This window comes from Micropterus dolomieu, linkage group LG02, assembly GCF_021292245.1.
Source record: "Micropterus dolomieu isolate WLL.071019.BEF.003 ecotype Adirondacks linkage group LG02, ASM2129224v1, whole genome shotgun sequence".
In the NCBI taxonomy this organism is placed as follows: Eukaryota; Metazoa; Chordata; class Actinopteri; order Centrarchiformes; family Centrarchidae; genus Micropterus; species Micropterus dolomieu.
Window position 1 is genome coordinate 24,694,831 of NC_060151.1, and position 25,131 is coordinate 24,719,961.

Here is a 25,131-nt window from a genome sequence, read left to right on the forward strand (position 1 = left end):
ATGGACGCCATGGAGAACCCGGTCCTGGAGCCCAGATCAGAGCGGATCGCTCGTTATAAAGCTGAGAGGAGGCGAGAACTGGCTGAACGCTATGGCAACATGGAGGAGTTACCTTCCAAATGGGTGAGGAGGGATGGGAAAGAAGTGCACAACCCAGCGAGCCAAGCTCACAGAGGAACATTGAACTCAGATGGCCTCAGTGAAAGAGTAAGCAGCAGGACTCGAGGTGTCACAAATGGATTAGAGGCAGAAGGTCCTGCAGAGTCCAACCACTTGAGAAGGTCAGTCCTGTCAAGAGTGAAGGATGAGTTGATTGTGTGTGCGTAAGCTTGAACCAGTCTTCAGCTAGATAAAATCTTTTCATAAAATCCCGCTAAAAAATAAGGGAATTTATCTCTGTTTACTGACAGCGGGAAACACAACACATTTTGTTCGTATGGGGACATAAAATCTGTGTAAACATATTTTTAAACCATAAAAACAACAAAAAAGACAGTGAGTCCTTCAGGACACAGCTTTAAAATTCTGTATTGTGGATGGGAGCAGGTGTTTTGGGTTTAATTTGTCCAAAGACCAATAAAGCAATGTGCCCCCCTCCTAACCTCAATGACACCCGCTTCAACCTCTTCCACCTTGACATCAGAACATGCTGTAGGCGTCCTAATATAGCACAACAGTTTGTTAGTAGGCCTATTTTAGAAACTGCTAATTACAGCATAGCATCGTATTAATATGATCACTGAGGAAAAGGGTCCAGGTCCCGGGTTCATGTAGTACATTCCTGTAGTGTACAGTCTATATGTACAATCTGAGGCATTACATGTCTTTTGTATCTAAATGGTGCAGAAAGATACATATTTCCGGGTTGCTCTCTTCTGGTCCACTTCCTTTTGTCTATGTTACCTCTACTAAACAGCTTTCTATTCACAGCAGATGTGGGTCAAATTAGAGTTCAAATAGGTCTTAATTCTATACTTAAATACAAGAAGATAGTAAGGGAATGCAATAATATTTAATTTAATAATAAATTTACAATAATGAATGGGAATGTTTTTAAAAACGTTTAATACACTTTGTTTTTTGGCATTTGAGCAAAATGTAATTACACCCACTGATTAATCCAAGCAGGCTCTTCTACCTGTTTTTAAACTTGGTCTGCTTCATACCAGTGAGCTTTCAACAGCTCCAGATCCTTGACTCCACCAGTTGCTCTGCTGCCTTTGTTGCTAATTAAAACTGAGAGGTCTAAATCAGTGGGTACCAGCAGGGTGTTTTAAAGCCAGTCTGATTCTTCTCGTGCATTTGGTTGGTACTCTCCCAGCCTGACACTTTTCCCATCATGTGGTGTAGGGGCTTTTTCTTGGAGCTAGCATAATCGGGCTGGCAACCTCTTTAACTGTAAGAAAAAAGGGTACAACGTTGCACCTTTTGCGATTGGAGGTTCACATTTTTTGGCAGCCCTGATACAGAGGTTCAGCATTGTATTTTTTGTTTCTGAGGGCGTTCCTCACCCACACGTTCCTGCCCCCTCCAGGCAGGGTTCCCAGGACTCTGCTCTGCTGAGTGGGGAGGGGTACCTCGTCCCTCTTGGACTTGATGCCCCGCAGCTCCACACTCGGGTGTCGGTGGGCCAGTTGAGAAGTACCCTTCTGCAGCAGACAGAGAGCGGAGCGCAGCCCCAGAAAGTGTAGGGTCACCTGCATGTGTGTGAACCACCCTGTCACTATCATCCTGTGTACCTCTGTGACAAGATTTATCTAAACATCTTCTTCCCTTTCCTCCTCCTACTCTGTTTCTGTGGATACTAGTTGCCCTGATGCTGGGCGAGCCACATCCTCTCTGGATCTGGCTGTGAAGCCTGGCGCTGAGGGGGGCCGGAGGCGCACACGGCGTTACCTCCCCGGCGGGACAGGTGGCAGTCGCAAGACCAGCGAGCGTTTCAGGACACAGCCGATCACAGCCAATGAGATGGAGGAGAGCAGTGGGTAGGGGCTGTGTGTTGTATTCATGGTGCGAGCTCTGCAGATGAGGCACCTGGTTTGGTTTTCTCCAAAGAAGATGCTGTTTGCAGAGATCTTTTTGCACTGACATATTTTGAAAGTAGTGTATGACCTACTTACATTTATTAATTTGGAATAATGTGTTCTTTTAGACAACGCTTTCAAAGTGCTGATGGTTTGTTTTTGATATTTGCTCTTCACTAATAAAAATATAGCACAAAACCTTTGGGTGTGGTAGGTGCAGCATCTTTACATAAATGCCTACGGGTGGTGTGGTTTGCATGTGTTTGCCTGCCTCTATGACCTCCACGGGGCTGCTTTACAGAGCATGCAAATATGACCCAGTATCTCAATGCTGGGAACTGAATACTGATGCATGAAGACATGTATTGTAAGCTTGAAGCAGGACCCGAAAGAGAATGCACAGGAGCTGTAGCTGTAGATTTAAGTCCACATCACCTCCCTGTTTGTATTTTACCTGATGACGTCGTGTTTTGCTTCTTTTTACTCTTCTAGGTTGTTGGACGCAGAGGAAGAGGATAACAATAAAGGTAAAGCTGCATTCCCTCTTGGCTTGATCACACAGTTTGTTATTGTATTTATAGACAAACAAGTTAACAACCACTAACAACACGATGATGTAAACACAATGAGGACTACAGCTGGAAAAGTTACATCTGATCTTCTGTGAGATATTAAGGGGTGTAAACCTCAGAAAAGTCTATGACATTCTCTCCACACGTGCACAGATGCCTCCTTAAACTAATTTAATAGCTCGTGAAATAAATCGGGGTATATTTTTTAGGCTCACAATAGTTAATCTCCTCAGTGATGACAGATTTATGTCTTACAAAACCATGTGAGCTAAGTCAGTCTCACTCCTAAACCAAACCATAAAAAGATTACAAGTCTTCGGAAAGATTGGCTTACAGAGAATTTACACCTCAACTACAGAAACAAGTAGCCGACATAAATCTAATTTTAGTGCTATTTGGACAAATTTCATGCCATAAATCATAATGTTTTTCTGTGCGTTCTGCGTATTAACTCCACAAATACAACATAAGTTAAGAATTCATTTAAGACAGACTTCCAAAGCATGGATACTCTAAAATGTGGCTTGGGCAAATTAGTTTTTTTGTCTATAAGCTATCCACATTTCATTTGCTTTTTTTTCCAACAAACCAGCGTTATCTTCTCAGAGGCTTGTTGTTTAGCTTCTCCAGATCAGAGACGTCAGTGTGTTGTTTCTGTTTGCCAGGTGTGAGATGGCCCACGGCCTCACACGAAGGGATCAGTCTCAAGGCCCATCAAGTCTCGTTGTGTCTATGTGCTACTTAACTACAGCGCTGCTTTCATAGCTTTTTATATGATCAGCATTCAACTATAAATGTGTAAAGAGAGTGTAATCAGTAACCAGAGTTACTTTTTTAATCCAGTTAACATGTGGGAAGCAGCTGTTTTATCACCAAGTTTCAGAAAATTATTCTTCACAACTGTCTATGGAGGAAGAAATACCAATACCACTGTATAAAAATGATCCATTACAAATAAAAGCCCCACCTTCGTAATCGTACTTAGATAAATAGTATTACACAAGTATTATCAGCAAAATGTACTTAAAGCTGGGGTCAGTAATGTTGGAAAACTAGTATGAGACTAGACTTTGAAAGTATCAAACTGAAAATATCTCCCCCCCTACCAGAATAAATCTGAGGGGCAATAAGTTGATTAATGGGGTTGGAAATAAGATAAATCTAAGTGTTACTACAATTTTTGCTAAATTGTTTTGGACTTTTATGTAATCTTATTTTTTAAATGTTTTTTATATACTATCTGAGAAGTTTACTAACAACTCACAGACATCTAAAACGTGACTACAAGTGACCCCAAATTTTGTATAATCTTTAATAATGTATTGCATATATACGGTCATCCTGTGTCTTATTATGTGCAATCTTAATATGAAATTTAACTTATCACTATAGCTGTCAAATGAATAAAGTGGAGTACATTTACAAACTGAAACATGAAGCATGAAGTACTGTATATAGTAGCAGAAAATGTAAATACTCAACTTAAATGCAATTACCTAAAAATTTTACTCAAGAACAGTTCTACTTTTGTCGGGTCGTCAATGTTCATTTCAAAGCCTTTTTGACCATGAGCACATTTCTTAACAGCTGCTAATTGCTGATTGTATCTGAAGTTCTCACAAACTGTTACTATGTTGATTTGCAAACCTTAATGACATGATGATTTATGTATTTGTTTTCCTCACAGCTGATGTGAAAACAGATGCCCGAGCCAAAATGAGTGTGGCAGCCAAGATGTCTTTGTTTAAAGTGAGTCTATGTTAGTCTCAGCACTGAAACGGGATCCTTGCTGTTCGTGACTTGCTTATTTTCTCTGTTTTGTGCTGCCTGCCCTAATGCCTGCTGCTAAAATTGATTCTGTGCAGAGATCATGGAAGTCAGGCTATTCCCTGCTTCTCCATCTAATGTGATGTGAGATACACAGTCACAGTTGAATAATTTGTGTACTCATGACTAATCACCTGTTATCCAGATATCAGCTCCTAGATGAATTTGCTTAATTGGAAATGCTGCCGATATGTAACTGCAAACTGAAATATATCTAATAATGTCCCTCACTAGATTAAAAGCTAAAGAAATATATTGAACAGCTTAAAGAGAAAGTTCAGTCTGTCATCGACAGTCACCTCAGCTGCTCACCTTACAGGCTGAGACGCATGGTGAGCCAGAGCTGAGCATGCAAAACACAACCTTATCATGTTGATGGATATGAATGGTCAAACAGGTGCTGTGTCCGGATCCACAGTTTAGTTTGATGCTACAGTCTGAATTTATTAAAAGAAAGACTAAATATATAGAGTGATAAATACACATACGAAACACTCCTGAAGTTTTATTAAAAAAACCTATATAGAAGATAAAACACATTGTGGATTTTCTCGTGTTACAATCTCCATTCCTACATTTTACCCCCTGCACAGTTTTAGTCATCAGGTGAAAATGTGGCGGACACTGTATTACCATTAACAACCATAGCAGCAGTGTTATAATTAGCCTACTTCTCTGTGGAGGCAGGCGGGGAGGTAACTGAAGCTGGCAGAGCTCTGGTTACACTGTGACCTGTTGGGCTGGCATTCTATCCATGTAGCCAAGACACTCCACCTTACAGCTAGCTGCTTTATTCACCGGCCATCTGACCCGGTTCCCCTCCCTCCATCTGTCCATACAAATAGAACAGGAGACATCAGGAGAGGGAGTTTTCACTGCCATTTTTGTGGTCACCCTTATTACATATTTAGCAGGTGGAGGCTGTTAATTGAGGCTGCTATGTGACCTGAATGTTTGGGTCCACCTGTAGAAAAAGCAAAATGTCCTGTGTTGATAGTAAAATGTTCCCCGCCTCCTCTGCAGGAGCTGGAGAAGTCTGCTGCCCCCGAGGCTTCGGCCTTCCTGAAGCCTCGCTCAGGCAGCGTCTGTCATGAGCGCAGGGTGCGCCGTGGGAACGACCATCGCTTTCTAACTCAGCCAGTCACCTGTGAGGAAATTGTGGCAATCAGGTGGGGAAGCCCGGTGGCCATATGGAGGGATATTTTAGCTTCAGTGCAAGGAATACATATAAAGAAGCATATTTCATGTACATCTAATGTACATATTGCATGTACATTTCATGTACATTAGATTTCATGTACATATTTCATGTACATTAGATTATTAACAATTTTATGCACTGTTCAAACTTGAATTGACATGACACTACTTTAGAAGTTTGTTTCATAGTTGTTTTGTTAGCTTAGCTTTAGCCTGAGGTAAGGGTGGCATTACTCTGTAATTGTCCTGCTGTCAACAAATCCCATAACAAAACCAAAATCAACAACATACATCTTTAAAAACAGGTCATACTGTATAGTATCTTTTTTAAAGGCTAAGTATTGTCCATTGATTTCCACCCCGGACGTTTGGACCACTTCAATGGGTTTTAAGATAAATTTGGGCGTCATGAGATGATTAACACGATAAGAAAGAGGAAAATACATAGATCTGCTCAGCCAAACGACTGACTTGTATCTAAATGTAGCTTTCTTTGTGAAGTACTGGAAAGTTTACCCTCTAAAAAGGTAAAACAAAAATCAGATGCATGAACTCATATCACTGTTTGGTAGAACTGTCATGTGGTAAAAAAAAAAAAAAAGGTTTGAGATCATCAGTGTATTACTACTCTACTCAGGCTGTGACACTCTATCACAAGCCCATGTGTATGAATGAACATTTTTAAAAACTGGTTACAAATATAGTTTCATTTTGTTTAAAATAAAGGCTCAGTAAAGTCTTAAAGCAGGTGGGCATTGTAGCAAACATGACTCAACAAGGGGTATTTTTGGGGACTATTTTCATTGGCAGATTAACACACATTTTGTGCTTTAGTGAGTATTTGGGGCAGCAGGACAGTGTAAGTGCGATTGACTTATAATAAGCCTCATCTTGTTATTAGAAGCCTGTTTTATATCATGTGAACTCGTGTTTCCCTGCAGTGCCCCCAAAGCAGCACCACAAGTGGAGTCCCAGTCTGTGCATCCTGAGTCGGTGGAGGATGGCGATGAGAGCTGCAAGCTGAGCATGAGCGAGAAGCTGGCCCTCTTCAACAAATTGTCCCTGCCAGAGAGGCAGGGGGGCGGCCCTGATAATGGGCCCCCAGAGAGACGAAGGCAGAAGGGGGCTCGGTACCGCACGCAGCCCATCACTGTGGAGGAGGTCAGCCTGGTGAGTAGGCGAGCCAAAACAATAGTGAAATCAAACTACTGTACATTTATATTACATGTTTCATCATGTGGTGTGTGTTGATATACACCCTATCTGAAATAATTTGAAATCAATTACATTTTGAACAGTTATCTAAAACTGAATCACACCTTTTGCTTTATCCCTGTTCAGCTCCAGAAAGGCCCCGTACAGCTTCCTGCGTTCAGTTTGTCCCCTCATCTGTCCGACAGACAGCAGGCCTCGTCTGTCAACCTAAAACCCAGTGAGTTACGCCTTTCCCAGCCAAGACCTGACACCGGCCCTGTGCCTGGGGAGCCTAGTGGCCCCATCCAGCAGGGCCTGCAGCGCCACGGCTCCGAACCAGGCTTGCGAGGAATCCTGAAAAAGAGCTGGTCTGGCGGCTCAGAGTGGAGCAGGATGGAGGGCGGTCAGACAGATGCACCGTTCAGCTATGAACAGAATGGCGGAGGTTGTGAAGAAGCAGGGATACAAATGAGAATGGAGAGCACAGAGCAGCAGGGAATTTCTTTAGCACCACGAAGAGAGAGACGGGACGCTTCAGGTGTAGAGGGAAGCTCACTGACTGCTGCTCCCTGGAGGCAGAGGGCTCGAACCAGGAGGGAAACCATTGCCTGCACACCAACAAGAGCCTTGTCAGAGCAGGACGCTCCTCAGGAGGAGAAGAACAGCTGGACCAAACCACAGGAACAGCTGGCTTCTACTGTGGAACACAGCTCAGATACCACTGGGAGAGTTAGGTAAGTGCCTGAAATGAGTTAGATGGGTTGGTACATGCCTCATTGTAAGAACATTTTTTATATCAGGAAGGTTTTGCTCTAATTCTTCTATGACATTTTGAAGAATGCATGAATGTGCTTTGATGATGATCATTTGTGGGGAATTTTTAATACTACAATCAATCAAATTTACAGATGTCACCAGCACAAACATCCATTCTCAGCAGTGGTTTTTTTGTATGTGATCTGTCCAAAAGGCAACATAACGAGGAAGAGAGTGTGAGGAACAGGAATGAAGAAACCACAGCCATGGGGCATGTTCAGGTGACACTGGAAGATGACAACGTTAAACTGAAGGAGACAACCAACACCAGCAGAAGTACGGTAAGACACAAAGATACTGTCTGTGATGAGAATCTCAGTGGACTAAATCACATCTGCAGAATCAGCGGCCGCTCTGCCGAAGGTTCACCTCTTGTCTATAAAGGGGCAACTCTTTTTTAGCAAATCATGCAGCATTAGTCTGTGGCCAGCACAGACCAAACCCTCACTCTTGTTTTTATTTGTAGAGAAGGATTCTTGTCTATAGTTCAGTCAGCCCTCCAACATTTTATGCAAGGGGTATAATTTCACATTTCTCCTAGTTTTGTCACCCTCACTTTTAAGGTTTCAGTTTGATTTACTTGCTAAAATCTCTCTAAACAGAATCAAGCCGCCCAAAATCCAGAGATTAGAATAGAAATTTTGATATGTTTATCCAGGTTTATCTAGTTAGTAATCTCCTAAAAACATTATTGAACGTCCATCAAAAATAAGACTGTAAAGGACAGTGCTCTTTGTAGAAAAGAAGCAAATATAATATTTATCTATCATAAAGATCTGGGGTCTCATTTATAAACAGTGCGTACGTACGAACGCCACTTCCCACACAAAGGTTGTGATCTATCAAAAACAAACTTGTGGGGAGAATGTGCCATCACATCACATCCATGCAAACTAATGGGTATGATCATAAACTGGAGAAATGAGAAATAGCGACTGACATGGCAGAAGGATGAAACGTTACTGTTGTGTAAAATAAATCGAAATATCAGTCATTCAGTGCTTATTAACATTAATGAGTTGACCATTTATAGGAAACTATAGGTGTGTAAAGGGGCAGACAAGGAGCTCGCTCACATGTGCCACATTTCAAGTTAATCGTGATTGATAAAGGGAAATCGGCGTAGGACGTGTGCGCACTGTTTTATAAATCAGAATATTTTTGTGCATACGCACTTCCTTTTGGAGACTTTTCGATGTACAGTTTTATAAATGAGACCCCAGGTCTCTTTTAACAAAAACTTTAAACTTTAGTGTATTAAATAAATTTTTTATTTGACTACTATTAATTTGAAAAACCCTATAAAGAATCCATTATGATATGTTATTAGCTAGGTTGATAAAAATATATAAACACAGGAAATAACGTTTATTTATTTACAGTTTTCTGACCCTCCACTTCTGAAACCAAACCTACACCCTTGATTTATGTGTTGGATAGGAATGACACAATTTGACACAATTTGTTTCATGTGCACAACGTCACCATAGTGTGTTTTAGTGTGGTCTGAAATTCCCAGGTGCTTTTCTTATTAAACTTCTTGAATTGTTTCTTTTAAAGAGGGACATTTGTCACTATTAACTCTGCCCACAGGACCATTCGGGGCATATTTCATATAATATACCCATACATTAGCCACATGCAAACGATCTGTCACCTTACAGCTTGTATAAAACACGGGCTCCTTTCATACCCTGTCAGAAACCTGTCACTTGTAATATTTTGGTGCCGTCACAGTTGCCTAAATGATTGAATGAAAGAGTGAGTGACCTGAAAGTGCGACTGTTTGGCCTATGATGCAGCACCAGCTAGAAGAAAATGCCACCCCAAAGTGAAGTACATTTGCTGCTAAATGGACCCTAATCTCCTTCTTCTGTGTATCAGTAACATTTTGTCTTCAGGAGAGCATAAGACAGGTCACTCTACTGGTATCAACAAAATTCCACTTGACTTAACACCATTCTTAAAATTGAATCACATTAGGAACCAATACAAAATGTCACAGCTGTTTTGCAGTGTTTTGATCAGGATGTGAAGAAAACTGCAAGTAGAGGTTGTTGGGTTTACTCCTTCCTTAAAACCAGATGGAGAAGAGGGTGGTGGGGTTGGTGGATTGGTGTATTTGTCATTCCAGTGTAACCAGATATAGCCTCTTGTAGCAACAACGCTCTGGATTTGGTAGGTGCTAAATGTCTTTAGATCAGACTTAAGTTACCGGGGAATATATCCAGACCACTTAGTGTTTATGTACTGAGGTGGGTTTGACTGTGTCAGAACAGCATGTGGAATGTAAACAGACTGTTTTTTTCTGGTGGTTAAATGTTGACCCTTATATGACCTTATGATCTCAGCTGCTCTATGGTGACGGCTGCGTACATGTATGTGTGTGTGTATTAATTTTACTATTTCTTTCGTGCTCTGTTCATTTTGTTTTAATTTTATATTTCTAGCAATATTTTAATATTCCTTCATACTGCGCTCTGCAGGAAGAGACAGAACATCTTCATGAGGAGAGTGTCAACCCTCAGTGCTGGGTAAGTGTTCAACTAATACTTTGATGTGCATAGATCCGTCTAAATCTCCATTATTATCTCCATTACTAATTTTATTAGCCTGCCCCTCTCTCTCTTCTAATTCCTCTTCTCTCCCAGGAACCCGTCTTTGCCTCTGTCTATTCTAGCAGTACACCCCAATATATCATGTGTTTCAATCAGGTAATTCTTTGGGCCGCTGCATGGCAGATTAATTGTCGCTTTTTGGTTTTGCAGTGTTTTGTATGCAGTGTAAAGTTTTGTCATCACACAGTTTGAGGAGGCTGTGATTTTTTACAAGTTTCACTCACGCTAACGAGTGAACTCTGTCACCTGCAGAGTGTTTTTGTGTGAAAATGATCCTTTTCCTGAGATGATACATTGCAGCTATAACTTCACAGTTTCCATGTTGATTCTGTTAATTGTGTATTCTCATAGTTCTCTTGCACTTCTTTCTTTATATGTTTAAACGTCTAAATGTTTTCTGTCATTCCCCTTGTTGGAAATAAAAATTAAATGTCATATACCCGCACCCAACCTTCCCAATTAGATTTTTTACAACCTGCAAAGATTTTGGAGAAACTAATTACAAAGGAGATCCAAGTTTGAGTTCTGTTGCTGATGAAATATGCAAGTTAAACTTAAACAATACAATGATATAATAATTCCTGCTGTATTGACAGTAAACTCAAAAGCAACAGAGGTGTTTTGCCATTTTTTAAATCTGAGTTGTGTTTCCTTATTGAGCATCATGTTTTCCTTTTATTTCCTTTTCTTTATTTATAAGGATAATGCACATTAATCAATAAAGATAAATCAAGATAAATAATACAAAGCAAAACAATGAGGCAATAATGTAATGATATCACCCATTATACATTACAGAACAGTATATACATCTAAAGAATATACAAGGCAGAACTCTAATGAGCAATATTGTTAATGAAAAACTACATTTGCACCAATTAACCATGTGGAGCAGCATTAAGAAATAAGACATAAATAAAGTAAAATGTTATTAAACAATAAGATTTATCCTAACATAATGTTTTCCCTTTCTTCCATGTAAAAAATCTGTACATCTTGTACTTTATATGTTTTGCTACCTAAATACAGCTGATAGCCTTGTGAGCACTCTTGCTCATTGTCCCCAAATGAATCATGTTCCTTCAACGTTGGTTCTGCATCATATTTTTCCCCCTGGTCATGCACGTCCCCAAAGGCGTCTCCTTTTACTCTCCTACACTAAAGGACTCACGATCGGACTCTGTTTTCACTTCATCCTTAGACAAGCCTTTCTTTTGAGGCACAAGAAGTTGCCTCTCCTACCAATAACCAGATTCAGCCTCAGTGGAGACAGAAGGTGACGCAGGCCGGCATTTCTTTAAATATTTTAATATTTTTGATGCTTGAATCTTACATTAACACGTCTGTTTTTCTGGCCGTGTAGGCGAAGGGAGTCGAGGATGAGCTTCAGACAGATGAAGCCGAGGAAATAAATACACAGCAGGAAAGGAACGGGCAAAAGGCTGGACACATGGCCAAGAGAGGTGAGTTTTTGTGCTCTGGTTTACTCACTCTCTTTAATCTGATAATCACCACATCTTTAAACTCAGCCTCTGTGGGTTTGTATCTCTGACTCGAGCTGTTTATCATCTGTTAGGTCTTGGATTTCCAGAATCAGATAGAAATGACGCCTCTCAGAACAAGAGACACTCCTCTGAAGCTCCTACGTGCACCTATGAAGGTTTGAGCAGCATTAGTTCTTAAGATAAAAATCTTTGTGCCAGTTTCTTGTTTGTTTCTCTCTAAACTGTTGAACAATAGTTTCATGGATATGTAAAGGCTTGTTGATACAAGTTGTTTAAAATTATGTTAAAATTTATTTAATTTCCTGTTCCGTCGTCTGGCAGCACCACAGAGCTCTCCACTCTCAGTGGCTCCACATGAGGTGAAGGAGGAGACACCTGTGGATGGCTCAAACACGTCGGGTTTCTACAGAGATCAGTCACCTCCCTCTGCCTGCGCCCCCCCACCCTGTGGAGACATTGCTGCGGAGAGTGAGCAGGACCTGGGTGTCCTCTGCCAGACCAACACACCCATGTGAGCCTGGTTTGACCACAGATTGTAAGATTATTGGCCTTTTCTATCGATGTATTATAAATATCATAAATGTTCAGGGATGTGGTAGAGGGAAACTGCACCCATCGGTTTTTAGTTTTTTTCTTTTGAATAAATACTGTTCTGCTGTATGTTATGCTCTCTGAAAGTCCCATAGATGAACTTGATTTTATGACGATAATTGTGCACCACATCCCTAATAGTAGTTCACTGACAGACACCAGGGCTGACTGTTTCTGAAACAGAGAACACCGGGTCAACCTCAAACGTTTAGCTTGTGTTTTTACAGCGAGTCATGTCTGTGTTATTTTATTCTATATTACATGCACAGAGGCTAAGTGACTTCCAGAGCAATCTGAAATGATTTCAAAAGTAACTAAAATTTCAAACATGATTGATTACACTTTATTTTTCTTGGAATCTTGGAATAAGAGCGAAATTACTACATTTTTGTGCACTAAACACAAAAAGTTTACTCTGATACATACTGGGCCCGGTCACAATGACGTCACAGTAGTAATTTGTATGATTTGCATTAATAATCATTAGCTATTAAATATAATATTCCCTCGGAGACTGTCTGTACTGTCTGTTGGAAACCGTATTTGTCGTGTGTGTGGTGCAGGCTGACCTCTGCAGTAGCAGAGCATAGGCGTTCAGTGCGTCCGTCCCGTCGGACTCAGGGATCCAGAAACCCTCTGAGGGCTCTCGCTGCCAGGGAGGACATCAGCCAGGACTACATGGGAGAGAGAGACAACTCAGCTACTGAGGAGAGGATCCAAACAGAGAAGAGTGAGAGGGAATATATTCTCTTTTCTCATTTCCCATTTTTACTGTCTTTCTTCCTTATAGTGTGTTTTCCCCCACAGAGTCCAAGAACTCCTCTGTGGCCAATTCACATCTTGCCAGATCAGAAGACTTAATCTCTTCCTCAGAGGCTGTGAACACCAAGTCTTATCTTCCCTTCAACAGCCTGATGCTCATTCACATCAAAGGTCAGAAAAGATTTGGTTTATCTGTGCGCTTGAGTGTTCTCATGATGATGTCTTTGTGTTCAGGTTTTTATATTAACTAGTGCCTGTGGTGACAGGTAGGCGGCATGTCCAGGTGCGTCTGGTTGAACCCTCAGTGCGGTCGCTAAACAGTGGAGACTGCTTCCTGCTGGTCACTCCGGAGCATTGTATCCTGTGGAGTGGAGAGTTTGCCAACGAACAAGAGAAAGCCAAGGTATCAGTAAGGACAGAAACACACCATAATGTTTTAATTTTGATCAAGACAGGATGTTGGTGGCATAAAATTACAGGGTGCCGGGGTATCATAATAATACATTTAGTGAAAGTGTCCAGATGGCATGAAACTTAATTTAGTAGAACAAATATCTATCTATCTATCTATCTATCTATCTATCTATCTATCTATCTATCTATCTATCTACATATCTATCTATCTATCTATCTTCTATCTATCTATCTATCTATCTATCTATCTATCTAATTAAAATTAAATTGTAACCACTTCATAAATATTCCATATTCATATTTTTTATTTCATGCTACAAATGGCATTTAACAAATCACACTTAATGCCCCAAGGAGCATTTTGTGCATAAAATGCATTTTGAGCAGCATTCAGATGCATTAAAATACTGTAAAGTCATACTGGCAGTATGATGCTTTCTGATGTTTTTATAAACAAGAGCATTAATGTTCTATTTTATTATGCATTAATGCATTAAACACATAGGGTTTATTAAGTTTTTTCTTTTTTTCAGGCCTCAGGGTTGGCATCAATAATCCAGAGTCAAGGGGATCTCGGCTGTCGGGCCTCCCAGATCGTCCACCTGGAGGAAGGGCTGAACTGTGACGGTAGCCTGGCTGCAGACTTCTGGAGCCTTCTAGGAGGAAGGACACAATACAGAGGTTACAGTCTGTACTGTATTTACTGATTATTTCTCCCAGAGTAGATTGTTTAAGCATCAAGATCTGCTTGTTCTTTTATACGTTTTTGTGTATATTTTCTTTAGTTAGCTGCTTGGACCTCACAGTATGTTTTTGTGCGTGCTTCTTCTAACAGGAGCGAGTGCAGAGGAAGAGGATGACCTCTATGAGTGTGGTGTGGTGGAGTCCAACTGTGTGTACAGGCTGGTGGAGAACAGACTGGTGCCTCATGAACAGGCCTGGGCCTCCATTCCCAGTGTCTCCCTGCTGGGTGCCACTGAGGTCTGAGGTCTCTTCTGGATTCTCTTGTTGCTTGATTATGTGTTGTTTCTAAGTTGTTTTACAAGTTAGTTTTAATAGCTGATTATGACAGTGTCCAATGTGTGCACACACTGTATATGCCTGTGTGTGTCCAGGCCCTGGTGTTTGATTTCGGCAGTGAGGTGTACCTGTGGCAGGGACAGGATGTTTCCCTCAGCAGGAAGACTGTTGCTCTCCAGCTGACTCACCAAGTGTGGGTTGGAGCTTATGACTACAGCAACTGCCGAGTCAATCCACTGGATCCCACACAGTGTAACCCCAGTACACCGCTGTAAGTTCACACTGCAAGCTGTAAAGCTTTTAGTTCGCACTTCACAACAAAAAAATATCAGCATATCAATATTAGGGCACATTACAGAGACAGTGGAGTACAACTGTGATGGAAGCTGTGATGAATTCCACACAACACTCTGTGAAACCCCAGCATACAGCATTAAGTTTACTGTGCACACACACTGTAAGACCAAAGAGAATTGCTTGTAATTCCACATTTCACGTGGAAAAACCCCAGCATACAGCATTGTAGCCACATGACATGCTGTAAAATCCCAGCAGGCAGTTGTGAGTCCACACTACATATTGACATGCTGTCATTAAGAAAGTGGACAGAAACCCCAGTTTACTGCAGCACTCTGTGCAAACATATATTCACACTGAGAGCAAACATTAAAGTCTACTACATGCCTACAGTACACTCACAGAAATATTCCATGTCATTCAAAAACCAGCTGCTACAACAGTCCCCTCTCTTCTTTGAAGGCTGTCCACCAAATTTAAGAACCCGGCTGCAGGGATTTGCTCCACAAAAGCATTAGTAAGGTCCACCACTAATGTTTAGTGATAAGGCCTGGCTCACAGTCCAGTTCATCCCAAATATGTTGGATTATGTTGAGGTCAGGGCTCAGTGCAGGCCAGTCAAGTTCCTCCACACCAAACTGGAAAAGACATGTCTTTATTGAGCTGGCTTTGTACACGGGAGCACTGACATGTTGAAACAGAAAAGGGCCCTCTTCATACTGTTACCACAAAGTTGTATGCACATTATTGTCTAAAATATCATAATTTCCCTTATTCAAAAAAGGCATGTCCACATACTTTTTACCATATAGTGTATACAGCCATAGTTCATACTAAGAATGCACCCAAATGTGTTAAACTACACATATTAAGAGACAGGTTAATATGATAGCATTATTCCCATAATAACATAATATCTTAATATCATAATTTAAGAGCATTAAAACAAAAATGTGAGTAATGATTTCCTCTGTTTATTAAGGTTTAAGTTAATAAACATACATAAAAGTGTATAGGGGTTCCCTGTAAAACTAAGTAGCAGGGACGTCGCACAGAAATCTGGACCCTGCACATTTAAAGCATTCTCTCTGGGCCCCTCCACGCATCCACGACTATTAGTTCTAGTATCCACCCTCACGTGACAGCCTTGTATACTCAGTCCCCTTTCCCACCACTCCTACCCCCCTGCTAAGTTGTGTCTGATAAATAGTAGTTTGTTTGAAAAACATCATAACTATGTATTAATAACTGACATTTGTTCACGCACCTTTAATTCTGTCCCCAGTAGGGGGGAGGGACGTCCCAGCTGGGCGTTGTTCGGCTGCGTCTCAGAGCACAATGAAACCGCTCTGTTCAGAGAGAAATTCCTGGACTGGACGGGCACGAGTGGAGGCAGGGAGGAAACTATTTCAGTGGACAAGGAGCCACAGGTTCATTTCACAGTTCAACATTTAAAAGTCCCACTACAGCACACAGAAAACCTTTGCTTGTTGATTGATAACAGGAAAATAACAGTTATTTCAACATGTGGGGAAATATCTGCTCTTTTAACTGCTTCTCACTCTCATCTATTTTCCATCTCTGCACAGCCTGTCCCAGTACAGTCTTCTGAGGCCGTGTCCCCATCATCAGACCCCCTGAGTGCCTGTGACGCCAAGTCTCTAGTCTCAGGTCAGTCACTGGGAGGGGATGGCTTGGTTCATAGTGTGTTGGCTGGAGTTGATGTCCAGAGGGGGCACGGAGTCATCATGCTGGAGGGAGGACGTCAGATGGAGCTGAAGACAGTTGCTGTAGAGACCTGGCACGTCCAGGAATTTGATGACAGTGAAATTCCCTTGGAGAGCACCGGACAGCTTCATGAAGAAGACTCCTACGTCATCCGCTGGACATACACCATTAACACTGTTGGTCAGTGACATTCATCACATAATACGTGACCTTTGCACGTCTTATTTTTCTTGACATTTTGTAGTTTTAACCATTGTAGTTTGATTTGGAGAGTATCAGCTACAAAAGTGCAGTCATGCAGTCTAATGATGACCCATGCTTTTCTATGCTGTAGATAACATAAACAGCGCTGACGAGTGTAGCAGGGTCTCCGGACAACAAAAAGAAACCACAGCCTTGTTTCTGTGGAGAGGCCGTCACTCCAATGTCAGCGGGCGGGACACTGCTGCTTTCCTGTCCATCGGGATGAACAACCACGAAGAGTCACAGGTAAGCTCATGGCCTACAGAATTGATTGAAATGTTGATGACTAAAGTTAACAACACTGTAAGAACTGTATGATTGTAGTTGGTAGATAAAGTGCAGTATTACATGCAAAATACACACTGAATACATATGTGCTCAGCATATGTTAAGATAAGGTAAGATAAGATACAACTGTATTAATCCCCCGTAGGGGAAATTTCGGCCAACATAGCAGCCCAAAGGAATATAAAATAACAGATGCAGTATAAATATATATAAACTGAAAGCACACTATATGCGATCAATATATAATTAACATTCTACGTAGAAGTATTAACACACTATTTAGACTGTACGATCAATAATAATTATATACAACCATTTACAACCAGATAAATGTTTGAAATATAATCAGCAAAATCCGTCAGCTGGGTGCTGTGGTGTAGTGGAGCCTGATGGCCGATGGCACAAATGAGCCTCCAAAGTGCTTTGAGGCTCGGGGCTGGATGAGTTTGTGGCTGAAGGTGCTCCTGAGCTGCCTCAGATCAGCATAGAGAGGGTGAGAGGGGTGATGGTTTTCAGCTTCCCTCTCATCCTGCTACCAGTCACTGCCTCCACACTGTCCAGTTCCATCCCCACCACCGAGCTAGACTCCACAAGTCCAGATGCCACCTCCCCAGTAAACCACAGCAAAGAAGATGACACTGGCCACTACAGACTGGTAGAACATCAGTAACAGCCTGGTGCACACATTGAAAGACCTGAGCCTCCTCAGGAAGAACAGCCTGCTCTGTCCTTTCCTGTAGAGGGTGTTGTCTGTCCAGTACAGTTTATTGTTGAGTTGCACTACCAAGGAACCTGTAGGTGTCCACCATCTCTTCTCCCTCAACTCTTATTACAACAGGGGTGAGGGGCATCTTGCTGCGTCTGAAGTCCACCACCAGCTCCTTGGTTTTTCTTGTGTTGAGCTGGAGGTGGCTGCTGTCACACCATCCAATGAAGCTCTCAATCAGCAGGCGTCTGTACCCCTCCTCACGGTCATCTGTCATACAGCCGACATTTGAGTTAGAGTTTAAACTGTTTGACAGATGACAATGATTTGGCATTTTTCATAAAATGTCATATATGTGGAAGAATGTTTTTTTAATATTAAATATTTTGAGAATTGGTTATATCATGTTTGATGTTGTTGTTACGCTTCTTCTTTCAGAATAAAATGGATGAAAGCATTTAGCATGACTTCTACTTGTCCTTTCACATTATTTCTTCCTTTTAAAGGGTACAACAGTGCATTGAACGGCTTAATCAACTAAAACACTCAAAAAATTCTTACAGGTTAATGCAACAATAATTAAAACATTATAACATTAAAAGGAACCCTTCTTTACTACTTGAGTACTTTTTTTTTTTTTTTACTGAAAATACATCTACGCCTCCAGCAGCCTTTATGTTTTTTGTCTTGTTTCTGAAGGTATTGGTACTTCAAGGAAAGGAACCTCCCTGTTTCCTGCAGCTTTTCGAGGGAGGCCTGGTCATTCACAAGGGCAAGCGAGAGGAGGCCCCCACTAATGCAGGTTGAGAACGGGCATATTTCTGTCTTCCTGTATCTTGTTTTGTCATGTGATTTTAAAAATCTCTTTGCTGTAGCAGAGTGGCGTCTGTTCTGTGTGCGAGGAGAGCTCCCAGAGGAGGGCTCTCTGTTGGAAGTGGATTGCTGCTGTGCAGGTCTGAGGTCCAGGGGCTCTGTTGTCCTGCTCAATAGCCAGCAGGGGGTGCTGTATCTCTGGACTGGCTGTAAAGCTCATACCAGCTCCAGAGAAGTTGGCAAGAGGGCAGTGGAACTTCTCACTCAAATGTAAGTCACATACTCTGCGTGGGCTTTCACAAGAGTGTCCAGGCATGTTTTTAACATTTATGGTTGAAATTATTTTCCACCCTGTGAATTTAACATTTTCATTAGGTGTCCACCAGAGTTGGGGCTCAGCAAAAGTAGCGCTGTGAAGGTGCAGGTTGTGGAGGAAGGTTCAGAGCCTGCAGACTTCTGGACAGCATTGGGACAGATGGACAGGAAGGCCTATGACTGCATGTTGCAAGGTAGAAAACAGCAAGGATATTTCTCTCACTTCTTGTGGACTTTAAAATCATTGTAGAAAAATGTAATGCCTGTCTTTTGTCAGATCCAGGAAAGTATAACTTCACACCCCGCCTCTTCCACCTGAGTGCCTCCTCTGGGAGTTTCCAGGCAGAAGAGCTGCAGAGTCCAACGCGGCTGCCGGGGCTCGTGATGGCAATGCCCTTTGTTCAGGAGAGCCTGTACTCTGTACCACTGCCAGGTGAGAGAACACACACTTTCACACAATACACAAAATATGTTCTTTTTCTCTTTAACTCCAATATTTGAATTCCCCAAATAGGTTTTTAGAAAATATCCACTGAAATGTATTTTAAGAAGTGGCTTAAAACACTGAAGGCGGCTGAGGTTCTATAGTACTGTTTATGGGCTTTATATAGTAACTTAAGCATGGAGTCGTACATTGATTGTCTTTTTATATGTTCACAAAATATTTTTGTTTTGCATGTTAACATTTACTTCATTTACTACAATATTTTTTTTTATTGCCGCCAAAACACAAATATCCCACAAGAACATTAAAGTCAAACGTAATTTAATATGTATTTAATCTAATTCCACTTTATTGTCTAATAAAGACTGTCCCTGTCTTTCTTGTCTGTCCCCCAGCCTTGTTCCTGCTTGACAACCGTCTGGAGGTCTACCTGTGGCAGAGGGGTCAGCCTGAGCAGACAGAGAGCTCGGCTTCAGCCTGGAGCTGCTGGCACAGCGAGAGGAGGTGTGCCATGCAGACGGCGCTGCAGTACTGCAAAGGTGGGAGGACGCTGTTGTTGAAACGAATGCGTTGGGGAACGAAAAGAGGTTGCTGGTTGTTGATGTGTTTAAAAACAATGGTATGATTTTTCTCTTTGTATCCCAGAGATGAACCCAAGACGCCCGCCACAGGCCTATCTCATCTTTGAGGGGTCAGAACCTCTCACCTTCACTAATGTGTTCCCCCATTGGGAGAGGAGCCCAGGACCCCATAGACAGGTACAAGCACCATGCAGTTATATGATCAGCTAATCATGTAGGAACAAGGCAACATGTTGTGTAGTCTTGTGGGAGTGACGTATGGGTCTATATCGTGAGAAGATTAACAGCCTCACAAAGAAAGTTAGACATGCAGTATAATCTTTTTTTGGCTTAAATTTTTTTTGACATTTTCAGGGCTAAAAGGAGGGGTTGACATGGTCTACATTATACTTTACTTTCAATGACATACAGTATGTGATGGGTTGCATCTTATAGGCACATACATGTTGTCCATTCTTTCAGTATTATACATATTGATCACATCATAGTCTTAAGGTAAAAGTCAGTTTCTCCACAAAGTTTGTTTTGTTGACAACTGCAGTCCAGTTGTCCTTTGTTGGAGGGTTTGGCTGGGTATTTCTTTAACAATATCTTGCCAATATGAAAAAGCTCAAAAAATGAGTCATTTTCTCACCACGCTGCTTCCAGCATTCATCCTGTCCCTGATAACCCCTTTGAGCAAATTTTAATTTTGGAACCACAAAATATAATTTTATGTTCATCCAACGTTTTTAGCCTTGCTTTCCCAAATTTCAACTTCAGGTATGTCCAGGCCTGATTCCTTCTCCCGTGTCTGTCTGACATAAACATTAATGTAGTTTTGTATTCAATTGTAGATTTGTGATATTAAATGTTTCTTATCATGTTGTTTTGTTGTTGTTTATTAATCTTACATGCATCAATGAATATATTGAATAAATTAGGTTTACTATACTCTGTTTAATTTCTTTATCAGCTGTCTCTGACATGGATAAATCTAAAGAAATATTTCTTTGTATTAATATGTATGAAAGGTGTTCTAGATTCCAAGCCATTATCTCTATAGACATTCATCTGCCAGTATTTTGTGTATAATTGCCAGCCATGTCAACATGATAGAGGGTTCTCACAGGCCACTGCTACATAAAATTGTCTGCAATGATCCCCCCCACCCTTTGATAACACTTTATTGGCTCATAAATTGTATTTTTGTGAAGTAATTCTTCATCTGAATGCAGGACTGTTTCTCTGAATGATCCTTATCATTGAATAGTTGAAATTAAATAAAAGCTTGCAATGGAGTTTTAAAGCTTTGCCTCTTTTACAAGAATAACGTCCTGGTTGGAATAGTTGAGTATTTCTAATTTTTTGCCATTATCTCTGTGAAATTAGTAGATACTGTAAATTAATATGGGGTTTTGGATGCTAAAGCTCACCAATATTTTTAGACTTATTGCTAGTATTTTGTTGATCCTCCAAAACATTAAAATTGACCTGTAATGCCAAAAACAACAAAGGTTCAATTAATACAATTAATAGAGACTGTTGTAGATGGAGAACCTGGTATCTCCTCTATTTGTTTTCCCCCCTGTATTATTTGAGTGGAAGTCATATCAGGTTCTTCATTGGTAAAAGCCTCAATTTATTAGAATAATTCGATTAAATTAGATTTTGGATTTTTACATGTTGACCAAACCAGCGATCAATCTAAAAATCATTTTGTCACCCGTATAATTTGATTTTCACAATTCACATTGATACTTTTTCAATTAGTTGTCACAATGGGGGGGAACTAATTGTGAACTAATGATGTATCTTACTCCTGACCTTCTGCCTTAGGTTACTTCTTCAAGCATTGTGCAATACACATCAAATATCTCCAATTATTAATACAGTCTGTTGCTGCCATTCATAGCAACTTCTCTCCCTTTCCCTGGGTGTGTTTGATGTGTGTGTGTCAGGGCGACACGGGGCGGGTGAAGCTGACCTTGGTGCAGGACGCCCTGGCCCAGCTCATGAAGACCCAGTACCCTCTGGAGGAGCTGTTGCGGACCCCCTTACCTGAAGGAGTCGACCCCCAGCACCTGGAAGTCTACCTGTCTGATCAAGACTTCCAGGTAAACTGATGGAGCAGTAGGCAGTGACGTCTTTCAACCAGCAGGCTGCAGTGTTTGCCATATTTTTCCAATGGAAATACTCCCATATTTTGTAATCTGATGACAAATCCTGTGAGGGAGTTTAGCCTGAACTTTTTTTAACATTAATATTTTATTATGTGAGTTGATTTTTACATTGTTTCCTGCATAAATAAATCACCACAATTATGTTTCAGACTGTTTTGGAAATGAAGAGAGATGAATACGCCTCCCTCCCAAGCTGGAAGCAAATTGATTTGAAGAAAAGCAAAGGGCTGCTTTGCTAGACAGCACAAACAAGTGGAGGCTGACTGATGCTTCTGCAGCAGGGAAGATGGCAGGGAGATATTTGCACCATGTTGCTGCAAACAAAGGACTGCTCACAACGTAATAAAAAGAGGAAAGAAGTTCACTTTTATTTATGTCAAATTAGTACGAGTGTGTGGACTTTTTATCAGACACGAATTTCACTGTAGCTATTGTTCAGAGCAAAAACAAAGCACATTTTCCGACGAAATTTCATTTTATCTGTACAAATCAATGAAAGATAAAAAAAAGAAAAGAAATGGTGTGTAGGAGTAAGGGAAGGATATCAGTAACAAATTGTGGGATAAGGATGAGAAAACAAAAGAGTGCTTACAAAAAAGATCAATGCTAATAAACAATGTAAACAAGATAAAAAATAAAAAGCTAACCACTTTCTAAATGTTTTCTCCTGGATTGATACCTTTCCATCAAAACATCTCTTCATGCTCAGAGCTACAGTTTTTGCTTAAGTTCGATTTCAGTTAATTGAACTGCTTTTCCTCCTGATTGTCACCAGTGTGTTTTTGACTCCATAATACATGATGTGTATTTTACAGTCGTGTGTCATACAGTGAATGTACTGATGTGTTCATTTGTCTGCCAGCCTTGTGTGTACAAAGGTTTGTGCCATGTGTATTGAAGCCTTGTGTTGGCCCATGTGTTCATTGTGACTGTGGGTAATGCCTTATTAGGACTCCTTGGGGATTCACTATTAGCTATGCATGGAAGAGCAAGTAGACATGCTCCAATAACATCCCTCTGGCCCAAAACAACACGCTAATTCTGCCTCACATCAGTCAACACACATGAGGATGTTTTGAACTGTGTTCAAAACATCCTCATAACACAATAATACATGAAGACATCTTCCAGTAGCCTGGTGTGTGAACGCTCAATATTTTTGAAAGGAAAAAGCTAATGGTGATTTACTTAAAATGTCTTGGTCTATTTTGATATTTGTGTAATATTGTTATTATTCCTGGACACATGTAGCTAGAAACAGCTGCTACTCTTGAATATGACAGCGAATTTGAGCTTTTTAAAAACATTTTGTTGTCAGAATTAAAGAACAAGTGTTTCTTCACTCAATGTCTAGCACTGCCTTTCAGAAATCATACAGGGGAAAAACACAACTTCTACAGCCATGCTAGTGGCTCTGTGAGGCTGTACTCAGGCACAGTGGTGCTTTGAGCTAAATGCTAACATTAGCATATTTAGCAGGTATAATGTTTGGCATCTTTTTTTGGTGTATTAGAAAGCTAACACATGCTAATTAGCACTAAACACAAAATACAGTTTTATGGTACTGCCATTAGATAAACCAAAATATTTGACACATTGAATGTTACTGGTGCTGTATTAAAATTGATCACCAAAGTCATGATTCAACCTGTGGGGCACATAAATAGTCTATCTGTGCGTTAGGTCATTGCAATCCAAGTTGCTGAGACACTAAAAACCACAAATGTGAACCTGCTGGTGGCCCTGGACTATAGGTCCAGGGATGGCCAAAGTCATTAGGATCCATTCTGTGGGAACCATGAATGTCGGTCCAAATTTTTGTGCCAATCCATCTAGATGCTGAGATATTTCAGTGTGGACAAAAGCGTTGGACGGTCACAAAGACATTGCCATACCTAGGGCAATGCTGCTAGCATAGCTAAAAGAGATAGTTCTCCATCAATAACAACCTCAATTAATCATAGTACAATGCAGCAATGGGACACAAGGGCGTTACTCAACTGGAAAAACCTTTACTCTGCTGCTGATGTGGCAGAAACTACTGCTGCTGATCTATGAAAACTCACAGACCGGTGATTTCTAACAGTGTTAAGAGTATCTGTGTTCCACCAGTCACGCTGACCCCACAAATTGTAAATAAGTCAAGTTGTTCTTCCATTGGTCCACTGACTTGGAGCCCCTCTGTGTTCACTGGGTAACTGGGTGTTATTTTCCTCAGAATGGATTAGCTGACTAAGCCTCCATGTGACTGTGCAGTGCCGGCGAGATTGGATTTAGGCCCACTGCTGGGTGATGCCGCGCTCCAGAAGAAAATTTTCCAAAAGGCCTTTCACTTGCTGGAGGATTACACCTTTAACAGACCAGTACTAAAAAAGATCTGCTGTAGGGTTACATAAAAAAAACCCTGCATCTGAATGTGTGACATCTACTTTACAGCTCCCTCTGTGTAGCTGTAGCAGTTTTTGGTGCAAATATGATAAAGAAAACATTTGAGAGAAGATTTGGAGAAATGAAAATGACAGACAAGAGTCATGCCCCTGTATCCATCAGCATCAGCCTATTTATCGCTCACAGGTGTCCTTCTTAATTTGGAGTGGATGATGAATTTAGGAAGCGTGCCTTTTTAATACTGTCTGGCAGAATATGTGCCTGTAATTATGAATTTCGAAGGAGGCAGCTCAAGGATAAATTGGGGCATATTTCCATGCCCTGCTGCTGCTGTTTGTGTGAGTATCTGTGTTTGCTCTAGATGGTATGTTCTCTCTGTGCGTCTGCTCCGTGCATGTGACGTTCCGGTTCGGAGGCCAGCGCTGCCTCACGCAAAACCACCATGTGATCTTCGGCAGCGTGGAGCGACTGGTCGATCCAGTCCATACTGCCGGACATGTGACAGGCGTTGCGGGTGACCAGCACAAGGTGGCTGACTGAAAGGAGGAGAGCAGTGGCTCTGAGGAGGATGAAAAAGACAATAGGTTTGATTTAACTGGCTGCTGCTGGATAAAAGGCACTC

At 41.2% G+C, this 25,131-nt stretch overlaps 2 protein-coding genes across 3 annotated transcripts in view; one reads left to right on the top strand and one right to left on the bottom strand.

Annotated features, from left to right (window-relative positions):
* Positions 1-23,408, top strand: svilc (supervillin c). Of its 2 annotated transcripts, none has more exons than XM_046035327.1 (30): positions 1-281; positions 1,809-1,985; positions 2,517-2,551; positions 4,284-4,345; positions 5,447-5,592; positions 6,565-6,793; positions 6,965-7,551; positions 7,788-7,914; positions 10,120-10,167; positions 11,453-11,527; positions 11,615-11,714; positions 11,828-11,911; positions 12,078-12,267; positions 12,911-13,077; positions 13,155-13,280; positions 13,376-13,512; positions 14,057-14,204; positions 14,359-14,504; positions 14,639-14,814; positions 16,126-16,270; positions 16,430-16,748; positions 16,903-17,057; positions 18,505-18,607; positions 18,681-18,888; positions 18,994-19,127; positions 19,211-19,366; positions 19,774-19,917; positions 20,024-20,136; positions 21,900-22,055; positions 22,271-23,408. In XM_046035327.1, exons 1-30 carry the CDS (start codon positions 1-3, stop codon positions 22,358-22,360), a joined length of 4,764 nt encoding a protein of 1,587 aa, XP_045891283.1. In that variant the 3' UTR covers positions 22,361-23,408. The 2 variants fall into 2 exon arrangements, with proteins under 2 accessions (XP_045891283.1, XP_045891292.1); XM_046035336.1 differs by having other exon boundaries at positions 18,684-18,888.
* tmem98 (transmembrane protein 98) overlaps positions 22,465-25,131 on the bottom strand; it is a 7,590-nt gene continuing 4,923 nt past the window's right edge. The window contains exon 7 of the mRNA XM_046035560.1: positions 22,465-25,068. Coding sequence (XP_045891516.1) covers positions 24,867-25,068 — 202 coding nt within the window. The 3' untranslated portion in view covers positions 22,465-24,866. The remainder of the gene's footprint in view (positions 25,069-25,131) is intronic.